Source organism: Sceloporus occidentalis, unplaced genomic scaffold (assembly GCF_023333645.1).
Source record: "Sceloporus occidentalis isolate IW3139 unplaced genomic scaffold, rSceOcc1.0.p SCAF_7, whole genome shotgun sequence".
Classification (NCBI taxonomy): Eukaryota; Metazoa; Chordata; class Lepidosauria; order Squamata; family Phrynosomatidae; genus Sceloporus; species Sceloporus occidentalis.
In genome coordinates this window covers 68,405,573-68,423,896 of record NW_028316987.1, presented here as the reverse complement: position 1 = coordinate 68,423,896, position 18,324 = coordinate 68,405,573, and the positions used below count along the sequence as shown (strand labels likewise).

At 39.1% G+C, this 18,324-nt stretch overlaps 1 protein-coding gene across 1 annotated transcript in view; it reads right to left on the bottom strand.

The window, feature by feature from the left end:
* HEPACAM2 (HEPACAM family member 2) overlaps positions 1 to 18,324 on the bottom strand; it is a 52,560-nt gene extending 34,236 nt beyond the window's left edge. Inside the window, exons 1-4 of the mRNA XM_089534018.1 lie at positions 18,255 to 18,324; positions 12,711 to 13,058; positions 10,413 to 10,697; positions 2,207 to 2,500 (exon numbers count right to left, since the gene is read on the bottom strand). Of these exons, the coding sequence (XP_089390144.1) occupies positions 2,207 to 2,500; positions 10,413 to 10,697; positions 12,711 to 13,058; positions 18,255 to 18,324 (997 nt within the window). The remainder of the gene's footprint in view (positions 1 to 2,206; positions 2,501 to 10,412; positions 10,698 to 12,710; positions 13,059 to 18,254) is intronic.

The following is an 18,324-nucleotide window of genomic DNA, read 5'->3' as shown; positions in this document are numbered from 1 at the left end:
TATATAAGCTCAATTTGTGAAATAATGTGAAATAATACAGATATCGTTGGAAATAAATTCTGAAAATCTTAACAGGTTTCTTCGTATTCATGCAAATACAGATTTTTGCAGTTTTTTGCTACCTTCACAGATTACAATATAAAAACTTGAGAGTGTTTGTTTTTATATTCATATCCCATGGAGTCCACTCCCCCCCTCCAAGATTGAGAAGTGTAATATTTTTTCTAATGTAGCGCAAGAGCTTTGTTTATATTTTTTCTTCCAAGGCATCAAAGTATTTTCCCCTCCAGGTTGTGGGTTTCATTGTAAAATTGTGACCTATTTTTATTTCAGTTTGTCTGAAAGCACAGAACTTTAATCAGTAGTGATTATAGTAAATCCCTTTGTACAACTGACAGCTGCTGTCTATGTTTATCTTAAGCATAAATGGCTCAGTTCTTTGTATTGTAGAATCCAAACAAGCTTGTGACATGTAGCATAAAGCAAAATGGTAATAATTTAGTTTACTTTAATGGAATGGCTACCAGATCTGTAAATTAACTGCAGGACAATGGGTTAAACATTGCCATCATTCTGCCAAGCTGTTTTCCTATATAGCAAAAAGGGAGAGATTTTACATGATTTCTGCCGTACTTATTTGCTCATTCTTTCATGGAACAAAATGATGGATCTCTTTGATCTAACCATATCACCCCCAATTCTGGTAGAAGAAAGAAAATTAACTTTAAAAGTTGCCTTGTTTAATTCACTAACTATATAATCTCAAATGTACATATCCAGGAGAAAGCCTGGATAAAGTTTTTTCTTCTGAGTTTTATTTATACATAGCAATACACATAATATGTGAGATTAACAACCATAGATAAGAAAAAAAATTGAAGGACAAAAACAAACACAATAAAAGAGAGGGAGGGAGGAATACAATATTTTATACCACAGGTCAATATATTACAGTGAATTAAAAAGAAAGAAAAGAATAAAACAAATGGTTACTTTTTAGCTGATATTTTGATAATTTTGTATAGTTCAGATTATTCTGTGCCCAGAAATAATGAAACCTCTCCAAACTTTATTCTACGAATCTAAGTACTATAGAAAACTGTGATCTGTTAGAATAGAGAACAGATTATCAGAACAGACTGGGTACAATAGAGAAAGTCAGAATAAGTGTGCACAGTAAATGTTTCTTCTGGCCTTCTCCCTTCCAAACACGAATATGGTCTACACTCCTGTATCTTTGTTAGTACTGTCTCAGTGAGCACCATTAGATTCACTACAGAATGCATATGTTTATAATTATGCAAAGAATATTTGATTTATGATTGCTCAATGTGTTTCTACTTCTAGGTTTACTATACTCTTATTTAGTTTGCTGTTATGTGCAACTTTTGGTAACCTAAGATCCTGTTACAGAGTTTTCCTGGCAAGCTTCTTCTGAGCAGGTTTGACTTTGCCTTCCTCAGGGGCTGAAAGCATGTGACTTGCCTAGGGTCACCCAGTGGGTTTCTATGGCCGAGCCATGTGTCAACTTTGTCAACATAAATATGATTGGTAATACTGTACCAGCAATCTGAGATGCTCAAAGGTGGGGATGCAACAAATTCATAGGTACAAAAAAGGACTGAGAGATTATTCATGTAGGTGCAAATTATAAGGTCCATTTTCATTAATTCCTACTTAGCTGTTTGGTTAACAAAATTTCCTAAGGTAATTTGCTTTCCCAGGCATAGTACATATACACTTTGTTTAGATAAAGAGTGAAGAGGTCTCTCACAGGACTGTCAATGCCACGAACTGAAGCTGATTTGAAGGCAGATAACAACATACGACATTTGTTGCAGAGCTCACCTCTGATTTCTCCCAAAATAGTTTTTTCTTCCTCCACCCTCAGGTCAATCCTCAGTGAGTTTATCTATGTTAACATGAAATTATAATGCAGTTTTATGAAGAGGCACTGGAGAGAAGCATTACTTGTGCCAAAGCTGCTATGCGTATCACATCAGGCAACTCTGTATTGCAAATGTAATTCTATTTTATATTTGTTGAACTGTCATAGGTTCCTGGAAGTTACAATAAAAGATGCTATCTGGTGAGACATGCCCTAGGGACACTCTCCTTCGTCCCTAATATGAATTTTAGCACAGAGGACATCAGTTGTGTGTGTGATGCTGGAGTGCTTACAATGGATGTATTCATTCATTCTTACCTTTTGGCATAATTATTACCAGGATGTGGGTTTCAGCTTGGCTTTCAGTCATGTTGTTGTAAGCACTGCATGTGTATTCTGTTTTCTGTGTCACCTTTTCAGCTGCAACTTCCAGAGATCTTCCATACTTAATGGGATGCGTTGAGTTTTCTGCTCTTTGGATCCAGGAATAAATATTTGGTGGGTTGGAGTCTGCTGAGCAGTAAAGCTGGACTGCTTCACCTTTATCGAGTGTAAACACCCTCCCTACCTTCTGGCCTTTGTCAGTATTTATGGTAAGTCCATAGGGTCCATCTTCATGAATTGAATGATAATGGGGGAGAAAGAAAAAAAATCAACTCAACAAAGAACCATAATTTATAGCAAGTGACTGCTGTTACATCAGTTCTTCAATTATAAAACTCCTCTTCCACATACTTATTGGCACTAGGAAAGGAAAAAGGTGAACAAACATCCTTACACAACCAGTCTTGATGCTTCCCCAAGTAATTTCTGGAGGCACTTTATAAGTATTAAAGACTGTGATGATTGCAAAACCTGTTTATTTACAAATATTTAGGTATATCCAGATATACCAGAAGCATCACAAGGGCCAAACTTGATGTGGTGTTAAATGAACATTTGAAGGAAGATTTGTGTGTGTAACAGAAGAAATTTGCATCAGGACTGGTTGTGCAAGGATGCTTGTTTTACCTTTTTCTCTTCCTAGTGCCAATAAGTGTGTTGTTTTCTAAGGTGAATAACAATTTGGGGGGGTAGTGGTTTTGTGGGAATCATAGTAGGAAGAATGATGTGCACAGTGGTCCTCAAAAAAATGCCCCCTTCCTGGCAGCTGTTAACAGAACAAAATATGCACACATATGCACATAAACACCATGGTCTCAGATCCTCCACATCTACCCCAAACAACCACATGTTCTGTAGCTCTCCAAGATTGCTGGTTGACAGTCACATGCAAAAGCTCATGCTTGTTTTTCTTGGCAGATTCAGACTGCAAATCTATTTTTTTTTACCCTTGCCATTTTGTTTTTAGCCACCAATATGTTAGGAGGATGTGACTTGCATTCCAAATTGTAAAAATATTATCTATCCACCTGTGCCTATGAAGCAAGCATCTTTCTTGACAGCACTATATAAATAGTGAGGAAAACGTTCATCTCTTTATTTTGCACAGTGGAATAACATAGCTGTATTACTAAAATACAAACTTTCACATTCTAAACAAGGGTGAAACTCTTATATTTACACAGCAAGGCAAATTGCATAAGATTTCTATTTACAGAAAAAAAGATCAGTAAATTAGTTTAGGAATTGCTTTAGGTAAATAGAGATTATACTACTTGCAGCTGGTTTCTTATTTACTGAATAACCACTCAGTAGAATAGAAACCCAGAGATACTATCTCTGTTTCTCTCTAGGCTTCATATGGCCCACTCTGTGTGAGGCCAAATACAAACTGCATTGATCCTTACTCAACCTGTTCATGTGAATAAAGTGGAAATCTCTTGGGACTGTGCAAATGTAAGTGTCAGCATCCAACTGAGACATAGAAAGGAACATCAATATTTAACATAGGCCCTACAGTTGGTCTGCGGTATGAAGCACCTAGATTTGTTGAGATTGGTATAAGCATTAGCAATCTTCCATCTTGCCATTGCTTCATTTCCTTCTGTTGGATACATTTCCTTTCCTAGCACCAATAACGAAACTCAGAGACTCTACTTTGGGTTTAGATTTGCCTACAGCCCCCCACCCCCCCCCCCCGACTTGACTCTTTTATTCCTGACATGTTTGTCTATATCTGCCCATGTGCAGAGGACTCTGGAAGGGCTTTCTTTATGTGAACCTCCTAGTAGGAATGAGGCAAGTTAAGGTATGAGCTTGCATACACATGACAATAAGGCTAAAAGAAGAATGGCTTAGCACTGCCTCTGCACCAGAAAATGGGAGTTTGTGGTAGCATGCGTTGCAGTCACAAACATGAAAGCGTGTGTGGACTGAAAACCTTTAGACTTAAGAATAGTGTGTAGTGACGTTGCTATAGGAACGCCACTGAAAAAAAGGAAGAGTATAGAATTTGTCTTAATAAATTCAACAGTTGTTGTTGGGAGTCTATCTGGATTGTTCATTGCTATTGCATTTTCAGAGATGTAGCAGTTCCTGGGTAACTTCCCCTCAGTCTCACCTTCTTTGCTCTAATTTCTGTGTAACAGTTTTGACTGGCATTGGTAAGAAGCATGAGGCACAGACATACATCACCATATTATACTCTTACAGTGCTGCTATTCCACTTTTACTGCTCTGGCTGCTTCCTGTTGGATTCTGGGGTTTGTAGTTCAGTGAAGTCTAAGTACTTTCTGGCTGAAAATTCTAAATGACCTTCCCTAAACTACAAATCCCAGAATGCAACAGGAGGAAGCCAGAGCAGTAAAAGTGGAATAGCAGCACTATAAAACTATATAGTGCAGTCATCTCAATGCTTGCTTGTTCATGGTGGAACTTGAACCCGTCCCTCTACTCTGCTGATGTGATATCTCTGACTGGTTACCTCGCAGCACTAGGGTGATATTTCAAACCAAATCCCAGGCCTTATGCAATTGTTACTGTACTGTATATAAAATATTCTGACTCTCTTCGCTTCCTTCTGTCAAGATCATCTTGTGTTCCTCTGGTCACTGGTCATTGCCAGCCCATAACATCTGCCCTGGCAGGAGAATATTTATTTATTCAGAGCAAGGACTAGGTAAATATAAATTTAGCCTTTTTTTAGTTTTTACCATTTTGATAATAAGCACTGTTTCAGATACATGTGAAGTATGTCTTAGAGTTTGGCCTTGCACTGCCCCACCAGAACCCAACTGGGAGGCTGCACTGTTCCTGTTCAACCCCCCTCAGTTTTGCTGTTGCCAAGAGAATTCGGCAGCAAGTGCGATGGCTTTCTATAGGCGAGTTCCAGAACACTTTTAGCACCATATGGCCTTACCACTCTTCTAAGCACTTAAAAGGAAGGAAGGGGGGAAAGATGAGACTTTTCCTCATTTCTGCATGAAAGCATTAGCATGTGCACCACCCTATTCTAGACCAATAGATCAATTCATGGCAAGTTCCGGTATCTAATCTCCATGAGCTCCAGTTTAATTGAAACACAGGCTGCTGTTCACAGACTTCCAGGAATAAACTTGAGTCATATATGTATTGACTCTGAATAGTAACATGTTGTATTAAGAAATTCTAAGAGCACTGGTTCACTGTACTTAGGGGTTTTGGTACATTCATGCAATGTATTAGATTGCGACTAGAGAAACTTGAGACTGCAGTAGTTTCCCACTTGTGTTAATGACAGACTTTGACCAATCAGGGTCACTTGCTGAGCACTTTGTCCTCCAGTGGGTCACCTCCTACCTGTGAGCTCTGAAAAGGATGACTAGACCCAGCTACTTGGCACTGCAAGAAAAGAGACTGTCCAACTCACCAGGCTGGTCTGGTTGGTGTGGAGGGGGAGCCGTCATGCTGCACTGGTCTTTGGGCCCTGGTGCATTGGGCCGGGCTAGAGAGGCCCAGATTGGCTGGCTAGGCTGGGAGGGGTGGCGCTTCCAGCTCAGGGGGCCAGTTCTACAACTTCCAACATACACCGGGAGCAGAAGTGCCGCCTCATCGGCTGGTGCCAGAGTAAGGAAGCAAAAGGATTGGTTGGAAGGCTGGAAGAGGTGGGAAATTCTGGGCCTCCAGGCTTTTGATTGGTGGTTGGGCATATTTAAGGCCATGTGGTGTGGGTGGCCAGTGCCATTGCAGCTCAGCTCTCCCCACCTGCCCTTCCTTTATTTAAGCGTAGGGATGTGCTGTCACAACTTTCCAGGGGCAGTAGCATGGGTCTTGGATCTAATGGGTGTGGTTTCCTGTGCCGTGGAGCACTGGATTGGGAGTCCCTCAGAGGCTTGGGGGTGCTGAGAGTGTTGTGGTCTTGCCATTGAGGGGACAATGCCAAATCAGCATCCCCCGGTAACAAGGGGTAGAGATGCATACGTGTGATCAACTGGTTACTGGAGATGCAAACATGCAATCAGTGTCCCACAGTAACAAGGGGTAGAGATGTGTACATGCGATCAGCCGGTTACCAGAGATGCTAATATGCGATCAACCAGTTACCCCTTTTGTCATCCCAAAGCTTGGCTGTGACTAGGCAAATTGGTTCATCGATCAACAGGCGGGTGGGTCGATGCCAGATCCAGCCCTTATGTGTTTTTGGCTAGCCATAACTGTCAGCTGTATTCAATAAAGTTGTGGTCTTTTCCTTTCAATTGGGCGTATTGTGGTTATTCATTGTTGCACCTCCCTATCCATGGCAAAAAGTAAATAAGGGAACTAAGACTAAATCAGGCTTGCTGGTCTCAAGATATATTATATGAGAGAAGAGTTAATTCAGCACAGATTAGCTGCTCATCTAAAACTCTACGTTGAATGACATCTTTGGCTATGTAGTCCTGCTAGTAGACTAGTTCTAGACAATTTTGCACTGTTTTCTTTCTGCACAAAAGTACAAAAGTGTTTTGATTTTCCACCTTCCCTCTCCTTTTGCAACAAATCGACAAATTACATATAGACCATGACCAGTACTGGTAGAAAAACCCAATCTAAAAGCATTTTAAAATGTTTCAGATAGCATGTACTTAGGTTTTAAGAACATTTTCTACATAATTCTTTCTGGAAATGCAACTTCTTTCCCAGGAACAGTTCTCAGCAGAGGGGACCTTTCAACTCAGTAAAATCTATTTACTAAATGACTTGTAAAATAATAAATCATCATTTCTTAGCAACAATTTACTTCTCTCTGGGAACATGACCAATTGCTCCTGTCACCATGAAACTATTATCCCTCTTGTTTCTGAACAGATGGTGGGTATTTACTGTGAGTGACCTTTATTATTACTGAAACTCATCTGGCAGCAGTGGCATATGGTATGCATAGACCCTGGAACCTGTACTGGGTTCTTATTGAGCCAATGGGTAGCTGGCAAACAGGGTTTATTAGTGTAGTGAATTTATATGGCCTGAAAGCAAAATTCGGTAAATGAGGTCATTGCATGTAATATGCTTTTTGTGCTATTACATGGAGACTTTTCTTCTTCCTAGCCATTGGCTCCATATTTGTGTAAAGTCTTGTCCCAAACCCCCCAAACAAACTCTAAAATCCTAAAATCATTAATTTTGTAAGAAGGATGCTGAATTATTTATTGATATCAACTCTCAGACTTATTGTAAAATTATGAATAGAGAGAGTCACAAATTAACAGCAGCATTTGTAGTAATCCGGATGAACAAATATGACAGTTTTGCTTTCTTCCATATTCATTTTTTTAAAAAAACAACACAAATTAAATTAATGAAGAGAATTGCAAATGTTATCAAAAGCAAAGTGAACACTGATCTCAGCCACATCTTCACAGGCCAATTCAATAGATATAGTTACTGCCACCATGGAGACAATTACGTCATAGGTATCTCACGTGTGGCTTTTAAAGATGAAGAGCCTGTCAATAAAAAAGAAATACTACCATAATGCAGCATCACAAACATAGTGAAATATAGGGATTCATAGATAAACTTTAAAGGTCTAAGCACCCCAGCCCTTTTGTCTGTATGGGTGGATCTGTCAGTTTTAGTTTCTCTAACATTTGGATTTTTAAACTAGTTCTTTCTGTTGTTATTATGAAATTCTTTTCAAAATATGGACAATTTGTATTTTTTTTTAAAAAAAAATAACAACCAGAAAAGAATTTTGTCCATCACTAGCTGTCCTGACATGAAAGTGTGTATTATCAGTTAGTAAGAATGTAGGAAGCATGAAGACAAATCAAAGTATCTGCTGAGAGAAGAATTCATGGTAATGTATGGGGTGTAGATACCTAGAGTGAGCTCACTCAGTGCTGGGTCAGGGGGAATGAACTACAAACTACAGAATTAAAAAGCTAATAGTGTGGTCCAAATAAATTTAGAGTTAGGGCCCAAACAGACAAGCCCCAATAAAGCTGCTTCAGGTCACTTTGGAAGTATGCTGTTTAAATGACACATGCATCTTAAGAGGCCAGAAGCTGCACTAAGGCACGGCTTTGGCACGGCTTCCGGCCTCATAGGAGGCATGCAGCATTTAAACAGCATACCTCCAAAGTGACCGGAAGCAGCTTTATTTTAGCCTGTTTGGGCCCTAAATCATAGTAGATTATGAGGGTTTACCAGAACATGGTATGAGAGTTATTTCATAGTATTATATTGTATAACATCTGAGGTTGGCCCTGTGTTGGAAAACAGTCTCCTAAAGACTTACACTGAGCAGTGCTTGTTCTGAAAACATTTCAAACTAGATTTTTAATGTATCTACAATGTTAGCCCTCCTTTAAGAAGGCTTGGTCACTTCATACCAAAGCTAGACAGACAAACTACAACTTTTTGTTGGCATCAATGTGCTCCCTAGTGTATTGTCTATTATACATTTCTGCCATCCCATTATTTCACATTCTAGAATACATCAAATATGCATCTGTGGAAGTAGGCTCAAGTCTACGAAAGCTTATGCTACCAACTTCTTTCAGTTAATCACAAAGGTGCTACAAGATCCCTTTGCATACCAATTTTCCAGACTAACATGGCTATATCTTTGGATTCTGGAATACAGGAGTTCAAACATATCTGTCCCATGGGGGGGGGGGGACCTAGTTATAGTTACATGCTGCTACATTGCATTGTGTATGTGTATGTGTGGACAGCGTGCACTACATTTTCCAACCCCAGGCTGCATCCCCAGTTGCAGAAAATATTTTTCCCTAGGCCAAAAACAACAATAACAAACCTAATTATTTCAAATGCTTGGCCAAAAATAGAATAATGATCCCTATTTCAGACTGTACAAGATGGTGAAAATTGACCCCAGCTCCTAGCTGCATTATATGGATGAAAAAACAATTGAAATTGTTTGGAGTATGCATGTCCAAACTAATTTTTTAAAAATGTGGTTCTTGATATAATCAATTTACCATATGGAGTAAAGCTTTTTCATTTTATTTTCTCACCTTTCAATATTTCAAGTCCACATTTGAATAAATTATCAGTCTTTGACATGCTTTTCAGAATATGTTTCCAACACCTCCAGAGTAAACAAAGCTTCTTTCAAGAATGGATCAAGTAACCAGTTTACTTACAGCTTGGTTAAACAAAGTTATTTTTCATCACCTTTTATCATGTCCATAAAATCTTTCCAGTATCCAAAATAATATATACTGTATAATTAATGTATATCACCAACCTAGCATGCACTGTTATCTTTTGTTATGTTGTGTATTATGGTGTGTCCAAGATTATACAGATACTTAATAATCTTTACTGCCTGGATAGTCCTATTTGTTTCACAGGTGTCATTTTAAGCAAACATACAGAATTGTCTGCCATCACTGCATATGGAAATAAATGATGATAACAACCTAGGCTTATTTCTCCCTTTGTTAATATAAAATATGGTCTGGCATGAAAAAGGTACTTTAGGCCTCCCAAGGGCTTAGGAATGCTAGTGGACTTCCTCTTTTCTTTTCTTTTGGATGTTTTCTTCAAATCATATTCCCTTTGAATAGCATCCCCTTTCCACTCAATAGCCGCAACTGCTTTTCAGGGTTGATGCTACTATTAGGTAGACTGAGGTGGCCACCTTAGGTGGTGCGTGCGTGCGTGCATGTGTAGCTGGGTAGAGGGAGCAATGTGAACTGCCCTCCAGTCATTCCTTTTGAGCATCACACTAATTTCTGCAGAGTTCCCTATTCATTCTCCCAGTGTCCTTAGCCTGTCACCCTCAAATGCGACAAATGTATTGCCCCATGCTGAAGAAAGACTGCACTTCTAATCCATTTTGGTTTCTGAATTTCAAGCCTATGTGTGTCTTGGTTCACCTTGACTTTTGGACCTAAAACATGAGATGTTCCATATGATATAGGACTCCTGGGAATCCTAGACACCAGGTTGCTGTGAAGTTATAAAAAGGGGAGTGTCAATACTGTATACTATTTGGATCTTTTTGGAGGAAAGATAGGATATAAATGTAACGCATAAATAAAATCTGATGACAAGATACTATTTGTTCACCACGGCATTCAGTTTTTTCTGCTAGCTCTCTTTCATTCTCTCAAACCAGTGAGTAAGCTACCAAAATATATCAGCTACTTACAATATATAGTTGGTGTGATCACGTCACTCTCCATGGCACTGACTGGATTGGTTGCTAAACAACTGTAGTTTCCAACGGCTTCTTTAACAACAGGGGCAATTGAAAGTGTATCTTTGTTTACAGAAAAGGAGTAGTTAGTGCTGGCTTCAATGGGATTTCCATTTTTCATCCACTCGTAAACAACATGTGTCCCCTTTTCCACCGTACATTTTAAAGTGATGTTCCCTCTTTTTTCTACAACTCCAAAAGGAGGGTCAGTGTATATCCGTGGCTTTGTGACAGGAACTGGAACATAAAGAATATCAGAAGTTATTATCAGGACATTTTTGTTGTTAAAATAGGGCAGGTCATTTGCAGTTCAGTGAACTGAGGATGTGTAAGGGCTGGGGGATACCAGATGCATGCACTTATCAGTCTACAATTGCCCAAGAAATGGCTAGCACTATGAATTGTAGCAGTGAGACTCACTTGTCTAAGAGCAATGGGGATATGAGTGCAAGAGCTTCCTTTTTTCAGTCTAATGTCAGGAATCATGCACACACAGATACATATTTTTTGCATGAGGTGTGTCTGTCAGGCTAGATTAATAATAATAAATAAATAAAATTTTTATTTATATGCCGCCCTTCCTACGATCAGGGCGGCTTACAACAATTTAAAAATATACCATAAAATATACAAAAATGCACAGTTACATAATTAAAATCAAACAACAAGCAAAAAAAACCCCATAGCCCAACCTCTTGGCCATGGAAGAGGAGGGAGGCCCACAGGATATTTATTCGGGGAATGCCTGTTGGAATAGGAAGGTTTTAAGATCCTTCCTAAATTGGGCCAGGGTAGTAGACGAGCGGAGCTCTGTGGGCAGCGCATTCCAAAGGGCTGGGGCAGCTATGGAGAACGTCCTCCGAGTGGTGGAGGCCAACCTAGCCCCAGGCACCTTCAGTAGCTGCTGCCCAGACGTTCTGAGGGTGCGGGGCGGAATGTACGGGGAGAGGCGGTCCTTTAGGTATCCTTTAGATTAGGGGTGTGAACCTCCTGTTATTGCTGAACTTCAATTCCTGGCATTTCTTACCATTGGTATGCTGGCATTTTGAGCCCTGCACAGTTCCAATCCCTGGTCAAGATCTGATCAATACTTGTAAGGTTTTGGTTTGTCTGATATTGGTAAGACTTTGGTTTGGAAAACATTTTAAGTCTGAAGCTTTACTAGTAAGATAATATTATGTATTCCAGATTCCCCTCAATGATGGAAAATAAAATATTGTAACCTGTCATCTCCCAGCCTAAATTCTGTCACACTTAACAGAAAACTTTAGGCAATTGGTTCTATTGCCAAATTGTTCTCAATGTCAAGAGGTGCTTTCTAATTGTCAGTCAAAATCTATCCTCCTATAAGTTCAAATCATTAGACCAATTTGTACCCTTGGAGACAGCAGAGAACAAGCCAGCATTCTCCCCCCGTTGTGGCAAGCCTTGAGGTATTTAAAGAGTCTGATCATGTCATTCATCAGTTTTCTCTTTGCCAAGCTGAACATGTCTAGGGGGCAAAACAGATGGCCTTGAAGTGGTGACTTGACGCCACCTCTATCAGCGCCGGACTGGGGCTACAGCAACTGCACACCACGGACTGGATTTGGTACTTTGCTAGCCCTAAAAGAACTGGCAAAATGCTGCTCCTTTTTAGAGCAGCAAAAATCTGCCTTTGCTGCCGTGGTGGCAGCTTTTTTGGGTTTCTTTGGCGCAGTGTGTTTAAACGTGCCAAAGAAATGGCGTGATGCCACCCACCATGTGGGCAGGCAGGTGGGTGGGGTGACATTGGCATTAGGGCAGAGTTAGGGCATGTAGCGTGTGGTCAACATGCCCCCACTCCACCCCGATGCCAATGTTTTATGCTGGTCTGTTTAGACTGTAGGTCCTCCATCCTCTCCTCATATACTTTGTTCTCCATACTTCTTATCATTCTCACTGCCCTTCTCTGAACTAGTTCCAACTTGTTTATGTCCTCCTTAAAATGAGATGCCTAAAACTGAACATAGTACTCCAGAAGAGTTCTGATGAGCACAGAATACAGGGGGACTATTACTTCCCTCTACTTGGAAACTATGCTTCGATAATGCAGGCAAAGTTAGTGTAAAAATAAAAAAGAATAACCCCACCTTAAAAAGAGCACAGTCCTGATCCAAACAGACCCCTGCCCCCATAATAGCAGCTTTTCCAGTCCCTAGAGATCCTTGTCATAGATCTTCCATAATACATTGAGTTGCCCAGTGGATCCCAACATTTTACTTTACTTACCATGAACAGTAACTTGAATAATTGCGCTTGCTGATATTGTCCCATTTCCGTGGATATTGATTTTGACAATGTAATTGCCTTCATCATTTCTTTCTAAAGGCTTTATTAGCAAGGATGCATTCGGAGGCATAAGTGTAAATTTGTACCCAAATTCCAAGTCTGCGATAACTGATTGATTCACAGAGCTAATCAGATATTTTGAGACCGGTGGCTTCTCAAACAACCATATTATCTGAATTTTAGAAATGGTCATGTTGAAAGTGTAGTCAACAAGAAGTCTGAGCGGTTGCCCTTCAGTGCCATGAATTGTATGGGAAGGGACTGTAAGCTTTAATGCAGAACATATACCTGCAGCAGGAACAAAATAAGAAGAAAGATTAAAAAATCTGAAATCCAAAAGGCTGCAAACTGTGTTTGTTCTAGGAAGCATAGCAGTAAGATATAGCATGTCTTGAACACTTTCAGAAACTATCCGTAACGTAGAAATCTCACATTTGTAATAGCTTTGAAATGTCTTTTTTCTTACCACTTTTCACTTCAGCCATCCACATCAACAATTTATAGCACAATTTATTAGTCACACACTGTCTTTTTCAGTTTTTATACTTAAGGAGTTGGAATTAGAAATTAAGCTCATTTTTGCTTGGTTGAAATAAATGGAACAAGCTTGTCAAGATTGACTTAAATGATATTGATTTCAATGCTTCTAAAGCATGACTAACATAAATGTTTATTCAGAAACCACTCTCATCATGGGAGATGGTCATTTTTTGCATTCAGCAGAAGGCACGCTTTGACAACTGTCTCCCCTTGGGAAGAGAACAGAAGTGCTATGACTCCATGTGGAGCAGCATGAAGAAACCCACTACTCTCCAGATTGGTTTCACCTTTCTTTTCTTGTGTGGTAAATTCCCAAGACAGAAAAGTCTGTGATAGCCTCATCCACAATAATTGGTTTTAGCTTATTCACCAGCTTCTGTCTTTCAAGCTAACTGTCCTCCTCAAGCGACACTCTCACTTGTCATTCTATCTGCACTCCCATTTGGTATCCCTTTCCTGATATCATTTATTCTTCTGCTAAGCTAGCCATCTTCGCCCTGTTTCTTTTTAAATGTATTCTTATTTTAACCCTTTGCTTCTGATGATTACACCCACTTGCAGTATTATATAATGAAAACACAGTTGAGCCGATTATCTTTGATGAACTTCTCTGATGCTTAGAGTTCCCAGTTTAAGTACCTATAACATAAAGCTGTGGTTCTAAACAATGGTGTAAGCTTCATGCAGAAAACAGTGGAAACTCTGTATAAGTTAGCATAAACTCATATTAGAGCCACTCTGAGACCCTAAAACTTCCTGTTAAGGGGGACTGGGTTGGCTTTGCATTATTTTTCCACCAGCAAATAAAGGCCTTCCCCTCCCCCCAAAAAAAACCCTCAGGCATGAAAACTGGTTTTCTGCCTCATGTTGAAAAGGCCATGTCTTTAATTTTATTTGTTTTTGTGTTCTGTTTTGAATCAAATTTTCTTCTTAAGCTCCATTTTATTATTATTAATCACCTTGAGAATTTTTTGGTGATCTAAAATAAGTAAAAACATAACAAGCACATTTAGGCTGCTTTGTGTTGAGGACTGCAATCCTTGCTTTTTTCGTTAGATTTCTGCTGGAGCTCTGACCAGCCCCAGTGACAATACTTTGGAAGATCTTCAGTACAGTTGCAGTTGGTGGATCAATGTCAGTGGAGTGATGAATTTGTTTTGGGTTTTAATATGAACTTTGAAAGAACTGTCTCAGGTGATAAAACTATTTTGTAGATTCAGCACCCTAGACAGCTCCTATAGCAACTCAGAGTAAAAACTGGAGCACATTCTCCACCAGTGTTTGCAAAAATGTTGTGCTGTTGGGGAAAATCCCAGAGAAATAGAGAGGGTAGGAAAGTCTGAGATGAAGTGGCAGATAATTTTGTCATCACTGCTAATGATAATGTCATGGTGCTCTATTCCTGTGAGCTCTGGCCTGAATATGCCAGTGTTTATAGATGATGTAAAATAGTAGTTCTATAGCATAAGCAATAAACACACACATCAGATTTGAAATCTCAGCCCTGGCCTGTATTCTCACCTAGGGTGGCTTTGATAATATGTTCATTTCTCAGTTTCAGCATTTCCTCACCACTTTGGTATATGAAGGTAATTAAGACTAGCTTCCCTCATAGGACTGTTATAAAGATTATTGATTGAAAAATGACATTCTAAGGCCCTAGAGGAAGTGCAGCATTCCTGTTTTATTGTAAATGTACCCTTTCTGTCTGAAGAGAAAGGATCACATTTATTATGATCTACAAAGAAACCAATTTTAAAATCTAAATTGAAGACCAGTAGTGATCTGAAACGTGGATACAGATGCACATTCTGCTGCTTGAGCAAACCATGCACTTTCTTAGCTCCTTCAAGGCAGTTTCTCTGTACTGGATATAAACAAGCTGTGTTTTCCAAAGTGACCTCCAAGTGAAGCTCAGCTTGCATTTTGCTTCTACATCCGCCTTTAACTATTATTAAGCAAAACATCACCCTTGTTGACTGGAAACACCCTTCAGCTTTTCTGTTTAAATAAAAAACGGTGACACCATATTTTGAGTTGAAGGCATAAACTAAACTCTCCATGGGAAAAATTCTCTCTCCTTTATTTTTTTAAAGTTCTTTTTACTATCTATTCTAGTAACATCTGTTATAAGCCCAGGTTTAATGCTCTACTTTTAAAGATATGTTTGAGTTTATAGGCCCAGACTTAAAAGTGCAGAATGCTATCACATCAGAATACTATTGTTTTGCTTCTGCTTTTGCAAGATATAGCCTAATTGATATAATTTAACAGCAATAGCAAGTCAGTACTGTGCATACTGTCAGGGGCTCTTCCATGATTTAATGTGCTGAAGGTTGGTCAAGGGAATCACATTGAGTCATATGATCCTTAACTCTTAAAATATTTATAAGGTAAAGTTGTTAGTATGAATTTTCTTGAGGCAACAACAAAAGCCTGACAAAAGACAGATTGTAATATTTATTTATAATGTTTAAGTGGGAATTAGGAGTGCCCAAGAGGATATAAACAGCCCTCCTTGGCCTGCTGTCTTGCAGATATGTTGGACTGCAACATCTATGATCCCCACCCAGACACTCCTGCTGGGCATGATGATTATTACAGCCAAACATCTTTGGAGAGAAGCACATTGGAGAAGGCCAGCATAGGCACTGGTTGAATATGATCCATTTTATCACTCTCCAGTGAGGATGGGAAGCAAATCTGGTTTGTGAGTAAGCAGGAAACAAACGATTTTAGTGAGAGACAGAAAGAGAAAGCGAGAGATGAGTTGTTGGTATTCCCCTCCCCCACGAAATTCACATGCATGGCAGCCTGTATGTATCTGTCAGACATGGGTCTGTCATACATGGAATCAGTCTGAGATCACATTGTAAGAAATATCTGATTCCTTTGACACAGTAAAAAGATAAGGAAGATATTATGTATAAAAGTCAGAATTTCAGTGATTATCTCCTGTTGGTTTTGTGGTACGAGGGATTACTGCCTCCCCCCGCCCTGCTCTCACTTTCACATATAATATAACAAACAGTGGGTGTGGAAATATGTATTAACTGTGTCATGTTTTGTAACCATAGCCCAAATAAAACAAAATCACATTTAACAGAACATCAGATTTATCTTTGTAAATTGTAATTGTAATGTGTAATCATTCTAATAAATATAGAAAGCAGTATTAGCCATATTGGGCATAAGACTAATTCCAAAATCTACCTTAGGTTAGTACCTTTATTAGGCCAACTACAAGGGCATAAAATGTCTGCAAATGTCTGGAATCTGCAGGATCTCTTTGTCAAACAAAATACTGAAGTCATATTGTTTGTGTGGCATATTAAGATGCTGTATACTCAAATAGGGCTCCATCCAACAATGAGATGCTATTAATTTTCACTTGGTGTACCCTTATGGCATATAGGGAATGCAGAAGGCAGAAAAAAATGCTCTTCCATTTTTGAAAATAACAAATTCCACTATAATGTCAAAATTGTCAGCATACTGAAGAGAAACATTGGCCAGGATGGAGACAGTTCTGAGTTATAGCAGGATCCAGTATGATACGGGTGAATCCAGGTGAATCCCAATAGTGTCACAATACTGGATAGAGCCTGATAAGAGTTTCTGCAGACCTTACACCCTCCATTTCAACTTAAGATGCCATGCAGCTAATACAACTTTAAGACAAGTATTTCTCTCCCTCCCTATGCTTGATTTTTGTAACATCTTGCCTACAATACATTTTACTTCAAAGAAAACTTAGCACACTTTGCAGGAATGATCTTACTGACTGTTTGTACTTTATTGAAAATCCAGTAACTTAATTTTTAATGCTGAATGTTTCTTTGTCGATAAAAAGAATCCATGCAACTTTAAGAAATATTGTCATTTTGTTATCATGTGCCTTCAAGTCAACCCTGATTTATGGCAAACATATCCTAGGGCTTCCTTGGCAAGATTTATTCAGAGGGGATTTGCCACAGTTTTTGTTCATGGCTAAGAGAATGTTACCTGCCAAAGGTCACCTAATAGGTTTTCATGGCTGATCAGGGATTCAGACCCTGGTATTCCAGAGTCACAGTGCAACACTAAAACAACTACATCCCACTGGCTGCCCTTGAGAATCACAGAGTTGGAAGAGACCACAAGGACCATCTAGTCAATCTCCTGTCATGCAAGAAGATTCGATCAAAGGACTTCTGACAGGCCCTCCAGCCTCTACTTAAAAATCTCCAAAGAAGGAGACTCCGTCACACCCCAAGGCAGTATATTCCACTGTGGAACAGCTCTTACCATGGGGAAGGTCTTCCTAATGTTTAGGGGAATTTATTTTCCTGTAGGTCGACTCCACTGCTCTGTGCCCTGTTCTCTGGAGCAGCAGAAAACAAATTTGCTCCATCCTCAATATGACATCCTTTCAAATATTTAAATGGGTATCACATCGCCTCTTAACCACCTATAATATTATCTTATTAAATATGGTTTCCTGAAGACTAACAACATTACTTGCCCAACATATTTTCAGCAAAGATAACTGATAAGTGAATTTTTCCTACTGCTTTAAAAACCTGTCAAGAGATTATATATGGTACTCATGTGAATTATAGTATTGTCCTATACATTCTTATGAAGAAGAAACTCATAAGAGTTCAGTCGTGCCCACTCAGCATAAAATTGCAGCCTCCTTAAGTAAAAATGCTGAGATAGTATAATATTCAAGGGAAAGCTTAATACCAACAGTGCCCTTCGAAGTCAATAAACGCATATATATTTCTGTGGAAACTAGTTATAGATTAAGATTTTAAAAGTTCCAAACCAGCTCAAAACTGAGGTTCTGACAGTTTTATATCTATAAAATCACTAAAGTTAATATAACACTGAAAAGTATAATATAAAACCTTACATCTGAACGAAACAGCAGACACAACAATAAGGGATTCAGGATCTTACCTAAGAGTAGAACGTAGATTTTGAATGGCAAGTTATAAAAATGTGGTGCTAAAGGGCTCCATGAAAGCAT